Source organism: Muntiacus reevesi, chromosome 4 (assembly GCF_963930625.1).
Source record: "Muntiacus reevesi chromosome 4, mMunRee1.1, whole genome shotgun sequence".
NCBI lineage: Eukaryota > Metazoa > Chordata > Mammalia > Artiodactyla > Cervidae > Muntiacus > Muntiacus reevesi.
In genome coordinates, this window is record NC_089252.1 from 87671873 (window position 1) to 87690426 (window position 18554).

At 38.9% G+C, this 18554-nt stretch overlaps 1 protein-coding gene across 1 annotated transcript in view; it reads left to right on the forward strand.

Moving 5' to 3' along the window:
* The first annotated feature begins 4027 nt into the window (after window positions 1-4027).
* Window positions 4028-18554, forward strand: part of SHQ1 (SHQ1, H/ACA ribonucleoprotein assembly factor) — a 99094-nt gene continuing 84567 nt past the window's right edge. Inside the window, exons 1-4 of the mRNA XM_065935287.1 lie at window positions 4028-4275; window positions 7797-7861; window positions 10531-10653; window positions 11626-11786. Coding sequence (XP_065791359.1) covers window positions 4133-4275; window positions 7797-7861; window positions 10531-10653; window positions 11626-11786 — 492 coding nt within the window. The 5' untranslated portion in view covers window positions 4028-4132. The remainder of the gene's footprint in view (window positions 4276-7796; window positions 7862-10530; window positions 10654-11625; window positions 11787-18554) is intronic.

An 18554-nucleotide genomic window follows, 5' to 3' on the forward strand; every position in this document is an offset into this window, starting at 1 on the left:
AACAGTGATAAAAAAGGAAGGTACAATTATGGTAAAATATTCTTGCCAAAAAATAGTCAAATGAAATACTAGATATAATGCTATGTTGGGTGGAAATAATGAAAAAATAAGATATGATAACATTTTTGTTTAAATTATTTCTGTACTTTTTATGAATAGGAAGATACTTTTAATGAATTTTATGAATACACTGAAAGTCATAAAAGATGTATGCCAAAATAATGACAGCAGTTAAAGTGTAGTTTGCAAGTTCTGTATAAGATCCCACCATCTCCCCAAAATGACTCAGAGAATGAACTAGAGTTATAAACAGTTTATACAGGAAGCTATTTCCAACATAGATTAAAGCTCTGTTCTTCATTAACATTGTCTTACTTGCCTAAGTGCCTGCCACCTTCTGGAAGCAAGGGGGACTTCACCATTAAAAGATTTCTAATAGAATTTTGTAATACGGCTGGAACTGGGATTGTTTTTAGAAAATATTTTTAAAATAACATTTAATTTTGAACCATGTGGATCACAAACAAGTTATTAGACTAGAAGAGTGGTTAATTTAATTCAATCAGAGATGTCAGATATGCATGCTTGTGCATGCTAAGTTGCTTTGGTCTTCTCCAACTCTTTGTAACCCTATGGATTGTAGCCCGCAAGTTTCCTCTGTTCAAGGGATTCTCCAGGCAAGAATACTGGAGTGGGTTGCCACGCCCTCCTCCATGGGATCTTCCCAACCCAGGGGTCAAATCCAGGTCTCCTGCATTGCAGGCAGATTCTTTACCATCTGAGCCATCAGGGAAGCCCTAGAATACTGGGATGGGTAGACTATCCATTCTCCAGGGGAACTTCCCGACCCAGGAATCGAACTAGCATCTTCTGTATTGCAGGCAGAATCTTTACCAGCTGAGCTACCTGGGAAGCCCCCCAAACTGATCACAGGAAAAAACTATTTTTAAAATAGTGAAAGGTCATCCAAAAATAAGGCTTAAAGCAATGGAAAAACAAACAAAATCTCAGTAACTTTGAATGCTTAAAAGAGACAAAAATTTTCATTCTTGTTTGTTTTCTTCCCTCCAAAGCAGAGTTAACATGAAATGTTGAAATGATGTCTTTATTTTCAAGCATTGTCTATATCTAGAAATAAGAATTCAACTGGATATTTGAACCCATATTGATATGCCTAAAAAAGTACCCAAGAAAAACAATAAACTAGTGTTGCAGATATTCATTTATAGTGTGATAATGCTCCCCAAGCATTAGAGACATAATGTAACAGGGTACTTAGAAATGTATATAGAAATATAAAAAGCTCTGCAAGAGTGATTAGAGGGATTACTCTTGGTGAAGCAGGAGAAATAACCAAAGTTAGACAGCAGTCAAGGGAATTTTTCTGTAATATTCTTAAAAATTTTTAAAAAAAGAGAATGAACTTTTCACTTGTGTAATTAGCCATTAATTAGGAATCCAAAGAGTGAACTATGACTTGCAAATAAAGTCATAAATCCCTGTTTTATATATACATATATATCAATCAGTATTTTGTGATATAGCAAATGCAATATATATTTCGAATAAATACATAACAGCAGCAATGTACCTTATGATCTGTTTATCTGTATTGCAATAATTTGTCTGTGTGTGTTGCCAAACAAAGAGTAAAACATCCAGGAAGTGCATAGCTCTACTGTGTAAAGTGTTTTCAAATAGACTTTCATCAGGTGTAGCTTCACCCTCAGTTAATTCTTTGGCATTACTTATTTTAAAATATTAATGCTTGTGACCTCCAGGAATGAAGTCCCATGGCAGATGTAAAGGTTCTCTTTAGAGAAGCTAATTTGGAATGAGCCAGCCAAAGGCCTATCTCAAGGGATTTTTTGAGGGCTACATTAATTCCATGTTTGCATCAGTTCATTTTCATTACAGAGCACCTGTTATTTGTCTAAGATGGTCTAAAGCAGGAAGACTTGTGCTCACATTGCGAAACAAGCTGGGTAGGAGGTAGTATAGAGGGAGCCAACTCTATAGTATTTTAGAGCTTGAACTCAGGAATCAGACTCACTTGGGTTTCAATTCTCATTGAACCACTCACTAACTGTAATCTTGTGCACACGATGGGGATGTGTAATCCCTAGTTCACAGAGCTGTCAGAATGGAAAAATGAAATCATTATAAAGGATATGGTGCAGTGCTGGCACATAGTGAGTACTTAATTCAATTAATCCCTCTGCTCCCCAAGGAACAGATGAATGTGCAGAAGTACTTTTTAAATTGTTTAACAAAAACCTCTTGTCTTTATCAAAACTCTGATTTAAGAACGCATTTGAGTCATTTCTAATGAAGTGGATGAAACTGGAGTCCATTATACAGAGTGAAGTAAGCCAGAAAGAGAAACACCAATACAGTATATTAACGCATATATATGGAATTTAGAAAGATGGTAACGATGACCCTATATATAAGACAGCAAAAGAGACACAGATGTGAAGAACAGACTTTTGGACTATGTGGGAGAAAGTGAGGGTGAGATGATGGCATTGAATAGTATTGAAACATGTATATTACCATATGTAAAATAGACGACCAGTGCAAATTGGATGCCTGAAGCGGGGCACCCAAAGCTGGTGCTCTGGAACAACCCAGAGGAATGGGGTGGGGAGGGAAGTGGGAGGCGGGTTCATGATGGTGGGACACATGCACACCCAGGGCTGATTCATGTCAATGTGTGGCAAAACCCACCACAATACTGTAAAGTAATTAGCCTCCAATGAAAATAAACAAATACAAAAAACTCCCAGATTTAACCAGATTGATTTTTATTTTGAATTTTAAATTTTACTTACTCCTATTGATATGCTGAGTCCTAATTAATTTTCAAGACTCATAAAAAGTTGGAGGTTGAAAAGGTTTTTTAGATTATCTGATCCCCTGACTCTGGAGATGACTTTCACTTGTCTTTCACTGATATTTAAAATCTGGAAATAAAAACATTTCTTGGACTATTCTAGTTACTGGTGGAATAGCTGGAAATAAAATGAGAGGGAAGGAAGGCCAAGGGAATACGCAGGGGAGGAGAGCCTAGTGGGAGAGGCATTGAGAGAGTATGACCAGAATTAAAAGGAGAAATACAAGGAAGAGAAAGAATAAAGACAGAAAAGAGGACCTCAAATAAGTGTAAGAAGAAAAGTGAGAAAAGGAAAGAGGAGAAAGTACAGAGGCATTGCTATTCGTCCTTGCAGACACTAATATGGTTTAAGAGTCAGATGTTATGGATTTTGGTAATTGTAAAATGCATGATTGTAAGACATATTGCTTAACCTTTGTGAGTCGTGTTCTTCGGCGTTCGTGGTGTAGATTAAACGAGATGAGTGGAACGGACGTTCACTAAACGAGCAAATTCTGTTCAATTAAGGAGTTAGGAAGAGGAGAGAAAGTGACAGGAACGGACAGGGGGAGAGGCATGGAGGGAAAGAGGAGATAGAAATCGGTAGAGAATGAAGGAGGAGAGGGAGAAAGGGGAGCTGTTGACAAAGCAAGTGAGAACTAAGGAAAACCACAGTAACGGTGCTTCTGTGGTTTCTGAGGTGACTGCTCCAACACACCCAGCCTCGACAACTTGCCGGGAACCAAGAGCTTAACATGCACAAATGCATGCTATCCTCACACCGTTTCTACGAGGCTAGGTTTCTAACCTTATTTTATAGAAGAGATACCTGAAGCATAGAGGGGTTCTGTAACTTTCTCAAAGTCGTACTTCTGGGTATTGGAAAGAAAGAATTTAAACGCAGGTTTCACTGCCTGCAAAGCCAATGCTGTTAAAATCATCTCTAATAACCTTCAAAGAAGCTTAGTGGTTCTAAAGTGGTTTCTTGCCCGGGTTCGTGCAAGTTATACCCTGGGTTCAATTTCTGCGCACAAAGCCTCACTCCTCCGGTTCCTTCTCGACTCACAGCGTCCCGTCTCCAAGGAAACCGGCGCGAGGCGGGATTTCCTTTCGCACGCACGCGCACTTCCGCCTAGAACCGGAAGACCCGTGTCTTACAGCGGGTACCAGCGCGTGGGGACTTCTAGGAGAGTTTCAGTGGCAGGCCCGCGGCGGCTGCGAGAGTGATCGACTTGGGCGCCCGAGTTCGGCGTGGTGATGCTGACCCCGGCGTTCGATCTTAGCCAGGACCCCGACTTCCTGACTGTCGCCATCCGCGTGCCTTACGCCCGGGTCTCTGAGTTCGATGTCTATTTCGAGGGGGTCGATTTCAAATTCTACGCCAAGCCGTACTTTCTCAGGCGAGTTCCGGGTGTTTGGCCCTGGGAGGAGCATGTTTTGGGGATTCATTTATTCATTCATTAGATAACTGCTTATCAAGGGAGGATGAAAGAACGAAGGAGGACTTTTCGGCATCGCCACTGCCTTATCCCGAGGTTCCAACAGCAGGTGCCGAGGAAGCGAACTCTTTCAGGCGTGCGCTCTGAATGCTGCAGAAGCTTATTGGTTCTTACATCTTCTTACATCCCCGCCTGGAAGAGATTCCAGAGCCACTTTAGAACGCAGAGTTTGGGACCATAATCGCTTTTCCAGTTTTTGTCCTGTCGCCCTAGTTCTTGCCCTTTTCCTGTTTTCTTTTCGCTCTGCATTAGTCCTCCTTGTCCCAACGGCTCATGCTGCCTTCCCTACTGACCTATCGGTTTGACTTTTTCGGTCCACGTCCTGTTCCCCGACCTCCTGGCTGACGCTTTCTATTCCCTGAAATTTTCACCTTTCTTGGTCCCGCTGATGCCAAAGTCTCATTCACCTCTTCGTTGTTTGGTTCTTCTCTGTTTGATTTTACCCCATTATTGTCGTTGTCGTCCCGCAAGCCTCAGGGAGGGACCTTCAGTTCTTGTTTGTTTGCATTTTTCTTCCTGCAGAACCGTAACATCAGTGGTAACAGCTGACTTCTTCTCCCCCTCTGTGTGGTGGGCAAGCAGTGCGTTTAAGTGAAGGGTTAAGTGCTTGTGTGCATTATCTCATTTAACCTGGACAGCGATCCTTGGAGATAGGCATCATTATTTAGAAAACATTTTAGAAGACCCTGCCATATTATTCTTTCTCAACATTGTCAATACATTCTTTTCTCCTTTCTACCGAGTGAAAATCCAGTCTCCTTGTCTTTCTCATTCAAGTGTGGTTCCAGCCTACCCTTCCTACCCAAGTTCATTTCCAGTGCAGACCTTCTTCTTGAGTTAAGCTATTAAGTACTTGGCCTGAACCTGTTCTGCTCAGGTATCCCTTTGGTCTTAACTTAATCTACGTACTTGAATATATTGTATAAAAGAGTGTCTGGATTTATACAAAGCGACCAGGGAAAGCCTGTTTGAAGAGGTAATATTAAAGCCAAAACATGAAGAATGGAAAGAAGATGATGATGATGTTAGCAAACATTTATTGACATTTTACTCCTGCTTAGTGCTTTATGTGACTCACTTGATTTTAGAAAAGTCTTACAAAGTAGGTTTTGTTATATACTCATGTTGCAGATAAGGGCTCAGAGGCTCAGAGAAAAGGTCTTAAATGAGAGGATGATAAAATTAAGTAATTACAGTGAAAGAAATATTTCAAAATAAAAATCACTTGCTTAATTAAGTTTGGGAGGTTTGGTGAAGAGCCAGTAAGCAGCTACATGTGAAGCAGTTTATAGAGTACTTTTTATACAAATTTATCCATTCCTTGGGTAGCAGAGGCTTGGGGGTTGGGCACATGTGGGTCTCAGCACACTTATTGTTCTGTGACTTTTGGCAAGTTATTCAGTCTCAGTAAAGTTTCCTAATCTGTTAAGTGGGACTAATATTAGTGGTTTTAAAGAGTTGATGTGAGGTTTGAGATAATGCATGTATAATCCTTATTACTGTGCCTGATAATTAACTACATATTCAATAAATGGTAGGTATTATTATTTATTAAGGGGGCATATTGTTGCAATTATCTGCTGCCAATAACCAGTCAAATCTAACTGTATAAAAATAACAATCCTTTAACTCCCTCTGTTGGTTTTTGTGCCTTAGGAACTTGGTAAGAGCTTGGCTAAACTGTTCTGGCTTAAGGTCTTTAATTTAGTCACGTGGCTGGACCTAGGACAGGAAGGGCTAAAGCAGCTGGGGACTTACAGGGTAGGTGAAGGAGGGAATCTCTTTTCATGTGGTCTAAGGACCTCCCTGAGTGGTCTCCCTTGTGATTCCTGCAGGGAGTTGCATCCCTACCATGACAGCTGAAATTTTTAAGAGTAAATATTTCCGGGAGCAAGGCAGAATCCATATCATCTTTTATAACCTAACTTCAGAAATCACAGTGTCACTTCTGCTGTATTGTTTTGTTTTTGGTAAAACAATTCTAGAAGCCCACTCAGTTTTAAGGGGAGGGGACATAGATTGCATTATTGGGAGGAGTGATGTGAGATAGGTCATCTTTGGAAATGCAGTTTGCTACAGTATACCAGAGATGAATAAAACCTCACCCCTCTCCTTCAGGAACTGAGTGTCTAGCAGGGAAGGCAGATCTGTTAGCAAATACTGTTTCGCCATCATGCATTAAGAATTTAACTCTGTACTTACAGAGAGTTTAGGAGAAGGGTGATGATAATAATAGTTTACATTTTCTGAATGCTTGCCTATTGTACTAGCCACTAAGGTTTTTGTATTATCCTTTCTTTCTCACAGTAACCCTCAGATAGATTCTATTATTTTTTACTTTTTATAAATGAGGAATATTAACTTTGAAGTTAATTAACTTGTGGTACAAAGAAAGTTACAGAGCTAGTAAATGGCGTAACTTGGAATTAAGTCTACAAGTGGACTTAATTTAGACTCTGAAGGTAACGTTCTTATTTGTATCCATTGTATAACAAATTTATTCATAACTGAATTTTTATGCTAGGTTTAGAAGGGACTTTTGTTTTGAAAATGTATTATAGCTTCAGGAAACATTAAGATCAAAGGTAAGTAGGGATAAAGCCCTGTACCTTTTGGGGTCTGCCAAGATGGATGATGATGATAATGATGATGGTGTTAGAATAGGTAACAAGGAAGAGGGGGGTGTAGGAGGAAAGTAGGTTCATATTTTAAGTTTGGAGTGGAATGGATCTGGCCTCATATATAGTACGGGTGAATTTAAATTATCTAGCCAATATCAAGCAGCCATGGAAGCTTTCGTAATAGAAAAGTGACAGATTTCTGTTTTAGAAAAATTCTTTTGGGGCCTCAGTTAGAGCATTGATTGACCCAGAGTAAAACTGGGAACAGGGAAATCAGTTCATGTCCTTTAGCAGGAAAGAGGGGGAAATCCCTATACAGTAATAATGAGATTTACAAAAACACTTTTGCTTTCTGCCTTTTTTTAAAAAGTAGTAATTTCCTCAATATAAACAATTGGTTTTGTTGGTTCTTTATTCTTTCTCATTTTTTTGTTTCTTTTCTTTTTGGAAGCCAGTTAGTACACTTGTATTGAGCCCATCCTGTGTCAGTCATCAGGTATATAAATAACTCATGTTAGGAGGGGAAAGTACTATAACATTAGTGATAGCTAGTATTTATTGTGGCTTTTCTTTTTAAGTGTTTTTTCAGTGACTAGTGTCTATTCAAACAGAAAGATGAGTCATCTCTGATTCTTTTTTTCTTAGCTAGGGAAGAAATATAAGTTATTTAGTTGATAAAATTTAAATGCTGAGGAATATCTTTTTAAATGGTTGATAGATTTCAGCGCTTGATGCTTACTATCATGCTTTATGATGCTTTATAATTTAAGGACTTCATGAGACCTTTTATTACATCTGCAGGTTAACCCTTCCTGGAAGAATTGTAGAAAATGGAAATGAGCAGGGATCCTATGATGCAGATAAAGGTATTGCCCTTGGAATTTTCTGTTAGTTTTTTTCCTTTGAATTCTTCATGTTGGTGTAGCTCCATAATAATCTCATGTACTATGGCGACCTTTAGGTGTATGGCAAGTGCAATCTGTCCCTGTCACCCTTTATTGTTTCCTAATGTCCAGTGCCTGTTATTGATGGATTTCTTAACAGTCACAGTTTCCCCAGCCCTCTAAATTATACTTCACATTGTTCTTTAAAGTTTAATTAGTTAAATACTCTGGCTCTGTTTTCTGAAAGTTTTATTTCCTAATTCTCCCTTCATTTAGTAAGTGTTTAAAAGTTAAAGTTAGATTGTGGGAGGTGACTGATTAGAAAAGAAGTGGATAATTTTTGTAAGCTGTGAGTCAAATGTTTCTAAGACAGTTTTCTTTTTAGAGTTTTAAAAATTTATTTTTTGTTTAAGTATAATTGATTTACAGTGTTGCTAGTTTCAGATATACAACAAAGTGATTCAGATATACATATATTCTTTTTTTCCATTACTATTTTCAATCTTAAAATATAATTTACGTGGACTGATTCAATTTTCCTCTCTTAATTGATAAGCCCTTCATTTTAGCTCATCTTGAAACCATTTATTTTCCTTCTGTAGAAGTCACTGGAATTTCCTTTGTCACTGCATCTGGAACAAGAATACCTTGTGTACTGTTGTGTGATTTATTCAGTGAATATTGACCTCAATGAACTAGGGTAATGGAGGAAAGATGGAATGAAAGAGTTAAATGACAAAGTTCTAACCCAAAACACAGTATAACTGATGTGATGAAGTACAATGAAACTGCCTTTCTAGGTAGTAAATCTGCTTTTAATTGCAGATAAGCTGCATACTGAAGCATAGTTATTAAATCTTGAAAATAAATGGGGGTTTAGGAAGGTTATATATGTGGAAATGTTTGGATTTAGTTGTGTTTGATATTTTAGAATATGGCTAAGTGCACTGAAAGAGGTAAAATGTTTTAAAATGTAAGAGTAGTAAATAATGTAATCTGTTCATAGGGGAACCTAGATGAAGGTGATAAACCCTGTCAAGGAAAATAAAGAAGTACATAGATGGAATTTGTGTCTGCATTAGACAAACTTTAGCGATATATCTCTTGAGATATCAAAGAACTTTATCAAGCCATCATTGCCTTATTTAAGATTTTGTGTATATTTGAAATGGCTGGTATTCTTCATTGGATTCAGTTCAGTTCAGTTGCTCAGTCGTGTCTGACTCTTTGTGACCCCATAGACCTCAGCACACCAGGCCTCCGTGTCCATCACCAACTCCCGGAGTTTACTCAAACTCATGTCCATTGAGTCAGTGATGCCATCCAACCATCTCATCCTCTGTCGTCCCCTTCTCCTCCTGCCCCCAATCCCTCCCAGCATCATGGTCTTTTCAAATGAGTCATTTCTTCACATCACATGGCCAAAGTATTGGAGTTTCAGCTTCAGCATCAGTCCTTCCAATGAATATTCAGGATCGATTTCCTTTAGGATGGATTGGTTGGATCTCCTTGCAGTCCAAGGGACTCTCAAGAGTCTTCTCCAACACCACAGTTCAAAAGCATCAATTCTTCGGTACTCAGCTTTCTTTGTAGTCCAACTCTCACATCCATACATGACTACTGAAAAAACCATAGCTTTGACTTAACGGACATTTGTTGACAAAGTAATGTCTCTGCTTTTCAATATGCTGTCTAGGTTGGTCATAACTTTTCTTCCAAGGAGTAAATGCCTTTTAATTTCATGGCTGCAGTCACCATCTGCAGTGATTTTGGAGCCCCCAAAAGTAAAGTCTGTCACTGTTTTCACTGTTTCCCCATGTATTTGCCATGAAGTGATGGGACCAGATGCCATGTTCTTAGTTTTCTGAATGTTGAGCTTTAAGCCAACTTTTTCACTCTCCTCTTTCACTTTCATCAAGAGGCTTTTTAGTTCCTCTTCACTTTCTGCCATCAGGATGGTGTCATCTGCATAACTGAGGTTATGATATTTTTCCCGGCAATCTTGATTCCAGCTTGTGCTTCATCCAGCCCAGCGTTTCTCATGATGTACTCTGCATATAAGTTAAATAAGCAGGGTGACATTATACAGCCTTGACGCACTCCTTTTCCTATTTGGAACCAGTCTGTTGTTCCATGTCCAGTTCTAACTGTTGCTTCTTGACCTGCATACAGGTTTCTCAAGAGTCAGGTTAGGTGGTCTGATATTCCTGTCTTTTTAAGAATTTTCCACAGTTTGTTGTTCTTCATTGAACAAGATATCTTGATTTTACCGCCTCCCCCCACCCAGGCTAGAAATAAATCTCATGAGTAGTTACAGTTGACTCTAAGCTATTGCCTTCTCAGGCCATTGTGTTTTTGACCTGAACTTTTAATATTATCTGTAGGTGAATGTGATATTGGGTAAGATTTAAGCATTTTGTAGCTTTAACAGATTAATTTCTCATAGAGGAGACAGCTGAATCAGTGGTTCTGAAAAACCTTGTTTGAGCCTTTTCCTGTCTTGATTTTTATTAACTAACTATGTAATAAGGGCGTAATTTTGGAGCTCTATGAAATAAAATTATAATTCTGAGATGTCTATTTCTTAGATATGTTTGTGAAGTGTTTGAGTATTTTAATTTAGCTAAGCATAGAACTCATTTATCTTTAAGGAATTTTTACCATTCGGTTGCCCAAAGAAACTCCTGGCCAACATTTTGAAGGGCTGAACATGTTAACTGCTCTGCTGGCACCAAGAAAATCCAGGACTGCAAAACCACTTGTGGAAGAGATAGGTATGTTTATTGCATTTGGGAGGAAATGCAGGTAAATGAACATTTGGAATGCTGTGTGTTTCTCAGGGAAAAGGGATATAGCACATAGGAAATAGGAGAAAATACTTCAGATGACAAGATGAGGAGATCATAAAACACCGTATGAAAATAGTTCATTTGCTGACATTTAATTTAAGACATAAACAACTCTGTTACACCAGTAGGTCAGTCATTTTTTGGGACCAATTGAGGCAACGTCTCTGTGTTTGGCAAAATATTGGCCTCAAGCTAAAATCAGAAGCCTTCAATTCAGTGTAAGCAGAAAGCAAACACCACCCAGGTCAAAGAAGTAGAACATCTCCCATGTCCTGGAATCTTACCCTGGTTATTTTCACTCCTGACTCTCCAAGGTAACCACTACCTTCAGTGTTGCCTGTTTTTGAATTGGATCAATATATATATATAATCCATACAGTAAATGATCTTTGTTGTCTAGCTTCTTTCACTTAACATTTTTGTGAGATTTATCCACGTATAGCTGAGGTCTGTTTGTTTTTATCGTGTTATTATTTATATATCCTGCCATTGATGGAACTTTGGCTTGGTTCCTTTTTTTTTTTTTGTCTAATAAGAATAGTGAGGTGAGGGCTGGGCAAAATAGGTGAATGGGATTAAGAGATACAAACCTCCAGTTTTATAATAAGGAAACCACGGGGATGTAATATATAGCATAAGGAATAAGGTCAATAGTACTGTAAATACTTTATATGGGGACGGTTGGTGATCATTTTGTATGTTTGCCAACATCAAATGATTATGTAGTACACGCAGCATGAACCTAGTATGATACATTAACATAGTAAAAAAAAAAAAAGAATAGTAGGAGTATTCTTTTGGGGTACATGGGCAGACACTTTTTCCCTATACTTTTTCTTCCCCAAGTTGTACCTAGGAAATCTAGTGCTTTAATGAACTAGTACTTTACATATTTAGGTGCTTCTGAGGTTTCTGAGGAAGGAGTGGAAGATGATGATGATGAGTTTGATTGGGAAATTGAACAGTCCCCCTATGAAGAGGTACCAGAAAGTGCCTTGAATCCGAACTGCCGCTACGGGTTTGGAAACTTACGCTCAGGAGTGTTTCAGCGGTTGCAGGTATGTTTTTCTAAAAGACCTTGGTGTATACCAAGGGTTTGACCGTTTGCCTAATTTAATTTCAGTTCTGCTCATACCTGGAGGTTTTTTGAGAAGATTGTAGGAGGTGTTGTATTTAGAGCGCAGACCGCAGCTCCTCGTGTGTGATTGTTACACGGACGTTCCGTCCCTTCCTTGCCATTGTCTGTGTTGCACACTCTCATTGTGCTTACACATGAAAGATGTCATACTTTCTTCTTTCTCCACTGCAGTTGTTATTTTAGACATGAAGTTTCCAAAGTACAGAACAGAACCCCCCTCTCCTCATACTTCCTCAAAAGCTTTATGTTTTATACTTCTAAAAAATGGAAATTGTTTACTTCTGGCTTGATGTCTCTTCTGTTTTATATGTAAATGAGGCAGAATATTCCTGGTGAGAAGGGGTTTCCGTCTTTTGGTCAAATTGTTTAGTTTTTAGTGTACTGTAGGCACTTTTCTGTATTTACTCTTTGTGGCGTTTGAATGGAATCTTTTGTTAAAATCTGCTCTTTGGTCACTTAGGCTAAAAAAGGAATGACATCACTCTTTCTCTTCCTCAGACAATGTAGGAAATTCTATTTCATGAATGAAATGGAGATTTTGGATTATTTTCTACTTTAGTTGTATTATAGAAAGCAATATAGTTGGTGTCTTTAAAAATTTTTTATTTATTTACTTATTGAACTTTTTGGTCTAGTTTTACTTTTTTTCCTTTTTTTTTAATAGTATGTCACAAAATTGGAGCTATGCAACATGTAAACATGTAGCCTTTTCAGATTGACTTCTTTTTTAGTAATATGTGTTTAAATTTCCTTCATGTCTTTTCATGACTTGATAGCTCATTTCTTTTTTTTTTTCTTTTTTTTTCCCTCTGACTGGAATAGAGCCCCAGCCCTTAGTGGTAAGAGTGCAGAGCCCACTGGACTGCCAGGGAGTCCCCTTAATTTTTTTTTAAATGAAAGAAGCATGTGATGAAACAGTTTTTTATTTTAACTTCATCCCTTCTGGGTAGAGGATGCTAAACCTGCTTAGTATGTGGTTTATTATAGTAAGACATATTTGAGTCTGCTAAGGAAAGATTAAAGATCTTTGTTTTGGTCCTATTTGTACCTCTGTTTAAATTTGGAATTCAGTGGATAAGGAAGCTATGGTACATATACACCATGGAATATTACTCAGCCGTTAAAAAGAATTCATTTGAATCAGTTCTAATGAGATGGATGAAACTGGAGCCCATTATACAGAGTGAAGTAAGCCAGAAAGATAAAGAACATTACAGTTTACTAACACATATATATGGAATTTAGAAAGATGGTAACAATAACCCTGTATGCAAAACAGAAAAAGAGACACAGAAGTACAGAACAGACTTTTGAACTCTGTTGGAGAAGGTGAGGGTGGGATGTTTCAAAAGAACAGCATGTATATTATCTGTGGTGAAACAGATCACCAGCCCAGGTGGGATGCATGAGTCAAGTGCTCAGGCCTGGTGGGCTGGGAAGACCCAGAGGAATCAGGTGGAGAGGGAGGTGGGAGAGGGGATCGGAATGGGGAATACGTGTAACTCTATGGCTGATTCATATCAATGTATGACAAAACCCACTGAAAAATAAAAATAATAATAATAATAAAAAATAAATAAATAAAAAATTTGGAATTCAGGCCAGTTATTTGACCACAAATAAATTTTGTCTCCTCTTTGTAAAACAGCGATGAATTTGCTCACCTACTTTATAAGGCTGTTTAGAAAATTTATGGAGATGCTGCATTTGAAAACTAAAAAAAAAAAAAAAAGATTAGCATACTAGAAAGACTTCTGCCCTTAAAAAATTTAAAATGCTCTCAAAACTTCTTAAAGGGAACAAAATTGGGATTTACTTAAGAGCAAATAATACTGATGAGATGCTTCATTCAAACGCCTTATATGATTTTCTGCTGAGTTATGGTTTCTCCATATTCTCTCTCCCTCACCAAATTTCCTGGTTATCTTTTAGGTAGTAAGAATAGAATCAGTTTTTTTCTACAGCAGAAACTACAGTAAATGGACCTCAGTTGTTTGGCAGAGAGTAGTCTGTGGTTAATCTTTTTGGGATTACCTGTCTAAAGCTATAAATGAATGAGAGAAAAGTCCTGCAGGCTAAGGACAGATTGTACATTCAGTCTGAAAGTGCTTGTTTGATGCCAAGGAACTTGGTTTCTTCATTATTGCCACTGTAGAGGGAAGATCCTCTCAAGGGGTTTCTGCCACATTGCTGAGAAGATGCAGGACTGCCATGACGTGAGCCCAGGCCAAGTCCCTGGGAGGTCAGAAATTCTTGCATCTGTTGAAAATGTTCACTAAGTTAGTAGTTTAGGTTGAGTTAAGAGAAAAGTTATTAATCAATATTCTTTTTATCTTTGAATGTCTTATCTAATGCCCTGAATCTCTAGATTCCCGTCTCCCAGCTTTAAAAAAAAAAAAAAAGCGAATCATCCTCACATTTTTGGAGCCCTCCTGTAGCTCTTCCTGACTGCATCCCTCTGAATCTTGCTATTATAAACAATTTGAATGCCTCTTGTCTTCAACAGAGGGAAAAACAAAATGCATTTGAGAACATTCTAAAGGATAATGTAAATAGCAATACTATTAACAGTGCAGGTGTATAACCCCACATGTACAATGTAGGGATCACAAAAAGTTCTAAAACTAAAAGTTTTTTATATTGAGTTTGATGACATGACCTGATCAGAGCTGATAGGAGTTTTTCAATAATTTTTTTAAAAAATCCCTCTTACACTGTCAGTGGGAATGCAAACTAGTACAGCCACTATGGAGAACAGTGTGGAGATTTCTTAAAAAACTGGAATTAGAACTGCCATATGACCCAGCAATCCCACTCCTGGGCACACACACCGAGGAAACCAGATCTGAAAGAGACACATGCACCCCAATGTTCATCGCAGCACTGTTTATAATAGCCAGGACATGGAAGCAGCCTAGATGCCCATCAGCAGACGAATGGATAAGGAAGCCGTGGTACATATACACAATGGAATATTACTCAGCCATTAAAAAGAATTCATTTGAATCAGTTCTAATGAGGTGGATAAAACTGGAGCCCATTTTACAGAGTGAAGTAAGCCAGAAAGATAAAGACCAATATAGTATACTAATGCATATATATGAAATTTAGAAAGATGGTAACGATAACCCTATATGCAAAACAGAAAAAGAGACACAGATGTATAGAACAGACTTTTGGACTCTATGGGAGAAGGCGAGGGTGGGATGTTTTGAGAGAACAGCATCGAAGCATGTATATTATCTAGGATGAAACAGATCGCCAGCCCAGGCTGGATGCATGAGACAAGTGCTCGGGCCTGGTGCACTGGGAAGACCCAGAGGAATCGGGTGGAGAGGGAGGGGGGATCGGGATGGTGAATACATGTAAATCCATGGCTGATTCATGTCAATGTATGACAAAAACCACTACAATTCTGTAAAGTAATTAGCCTCCAACTAATAAAAATAAATGGAAAAAAAAGAGAAAGATATTCCACAAGAAAAAAAAAATCCCACTTAGTGTGCATATTCAAAGATTTTGCTATAGAAATAGCAATGAATTTAAAATACGATGTATTGCCCCAGACTTCTTAGAGGGGATTAAGTAATACATGGATTGTGTGTGCACCATTACTTTTCTAAAGCCTTAAGAGTGAATCCTGAAGCTCAGCCCTCTCTGGGGAACTTGGATAGACTGTGGACCTCAGTGACAGCTAGCAGCTGCTATGTGTGTCCCTGAGAGGCACTGGGCTGGGCCGCACGTCATCATTCTTTTGTGGCCTCGTCACTATTGTATGTGCTTATTCTACCTCTGGACAAACCAATGTGTAGTCTTTAAAGAATATTGTGTTTTCTCATGTGGATTAAATGTGAGGTCAGCGGTGTCCTTCATGACAGTGTGGAAATATCAGAACTTTTGAAAATCATGTGTGAATCAAGATGCCAGTAATTAAAGGGTGCTGTCTTCGGGGTATTAAGGTACATGTGTTTTCTGTGATCATGCCACAGGAATCTTACGTAACTGGTATTACTTGCAGAGTTGATTGCATTTATAACTGTTCTGTTTGTGGCATTCACATCATGCAATTAAAAACTGAGCAATTATGTGAGATTAACATGTAAGACCTTTTTTTATGGATTGTAAAAAAAATTCTTTTTATTTTTAGAAATTTTATTGTTTTTTAATTTTTTAAATTGAAGTATAGTTGATTTATGATATTGTTAGTTTCAGGAGGTGTACAGCAAAGTGATTCAGTTATACATGCATGCACACATATATGTGTGTATATACATGTATATTTCAGATACTTTTCCTTATAGGTTATTAGAAAATGTTGACTATAATTCCCTATGCTCTACAGTAGGCCCTTGTTGATAATCTCTGTTTTACATTTGGTAGTGGGTATGTCAGTACCAAACTCTTAGTTTATTTCCACCCCACATCATCCCCAGGACCTTTTTCTACTAGTAAACGAGCCAGAGGAAACTGAGACCATTATTGCATAAATAAGAACTTTGAGAACATATTTTCTGTTTTACATGATGTGTTTAAGAAACCACCATTTACAGTTCCTCTGGTTCTGCCTTTGGATGAGAAAATATCCATAAAGTTTTGTTGACTCCTATTTTATTAGCATTTTTAAAATCTCTTCCCACCCATCCTCCAGTAAATGAAATACAGCTTCATTTTTCTCTGATGATAAAAGCAATATATATTCATTATAAAGATACAATATACGAAAGAAAGTAGAACATCATCCATAATTCCAGTACCCAGGTATCTTGTCTGAATTGAATTATTTAACCCTTTACTGGGGGATAGTGTATAGTCTTTCATGTGTATTTCCCACCAGCCATTTACACAGGGTTTGCTTGTAAACTTCTATATTTTATACTGATACTGAGAAGGAAATTAATTTTTGCTGAAACAAATTCTCTGTCGCCACCCTGCCCCCATACACATGTGTGCATGCTCACCCCCCCACCCCCCCCCCCCACACACTCTTTCCTTTCTGAAATTTCTGCCAGCCACAGGGTGCCTTTGGAAAACTGCCCCCATACACATGTGTACACGCTCACACACACACTCTCTCTCTCTCTCTCTTTCCTTTCTGAAATTTCTGCCAGCCGCAGGGCGCCTTTGGAAAACTGCCCTGGCAGTTCCAAGTCAGGGCTTCTAACCAGGCTCCTGGCGTCAGTGGCTGCCAGCAGCAGCAATCCTGGAGTCTCTGGACTCCCACCCAGCAGGCTCCCGGGACCTCTGCTGCCAGCAGCCGCAGGATGCTGGCCTGCCGGCCCTTTCCTTCTCTCAGCTACACTGGGGACCTGAAGCTGCTGTTTCCAGGAGACCTACTGGCCTGATGGGCACACAGTTCTTCATTCTCTCTCTGGAGAGTCTCTGCTTCACTCTGCTGAAGCTCACATTAGCCTTGTTTAGATCCCACATGACCTTTTCTTGGCACTGCCCATCTTTAGACAGCTCTCCCAGTGCTGACCTTAGCAGTACTTTCAAAACAAAACAATAACAAGAATCATTTTCGCCCTGTTGCGCTGTGTCATTTCTCATCCTCTTGTCTTCCTTTCTCTTGTTTGACAGATGCCTTAGATTTCACTGCTCCAAGCTAACTTCACTTTTTAGTTTGTTCCGGTTTCACACCTCCCTGCCCCATCCCCCGCGCCACCCAAGGCCTGTCTCACTGCCCCTCCTGTCTCTGAGGTTGAGGAGGTGATGTCGGGCAGGTGAGGAAGCAGAGGAGTGAGGAAGAGTCCAGGTTGAGAGTCTCAGGGGAGACTCAGGGGAGAGAGATTTCTGACAGATGAAACTAGAACTCTGAAAGTTTTCCCCTGTAAGCTTTGCTGCACGCTTCTGAACTCTGTATTGCGAGTGCTCTGTCTCCAGTTTATTTTGAATTGAGTACATTTGTGGGCTGCCCAGAGAATCTAACTATGATTTATAATCATGTATCTTTAGGAAAATTCATTCTGAGCCTCCCAAAAGTAAATTGTAAAAGAACTCTTGGAATGTAGATTTTTCCAAGTTTGAGGATCTGTTTTTTCCCCAGAATGTTTGTGCTCTGAAGCGTTCAGATATTCTGGATGTGACTTCCAAAAATGAAAGGGCCCCTGGGCCCCTTCATTTTACTAGGATGCGCTTACATTAAATGTTGGTGATGTTTTGTTGTTCAGTCGCTAAGTTGTGGTTGACTCTTTGCGACCCCATGGACTGCCGCAAGCCAGACTTCCCTGTCCTTTACTATCTTCTGGAGTGTGCTCAGATTTCATGTCCATTGACTCAGTGATACTACCTAACCATCTCATCCTCTGCCACCCTTTTCTCCTTTTGCCTTCAGTCTTGCCCAGCATCAGGGGCTTTTCCAGTGAGTTGACTCTTCACATTAGGTGGCCAAAGTATTGAAGCGTCAGCTTCAGCCTCAGTTCTTCCAATGAATATTCAGGGTTGGTTTTCTTTAGGATTGACTAATTTGATCTTGCAGTCCAAGGGACTCTCAAGAGTCTTTTCCAGCACCGCAACTGGAAGTCATCAATTTCTTTGGCGCTCAGTCTTCTTTATGGTCCAGCTTTCACATCTGTACATCACTACTGGAAAACCATAGCTGATGTTACTTTAGGTCAATGGATTGTGGTAGGGCTGAGAGGTTTTTTTTGGAGTTTGTTTTTTTTTTAATTGCAGGAATTCTGATGGTGTG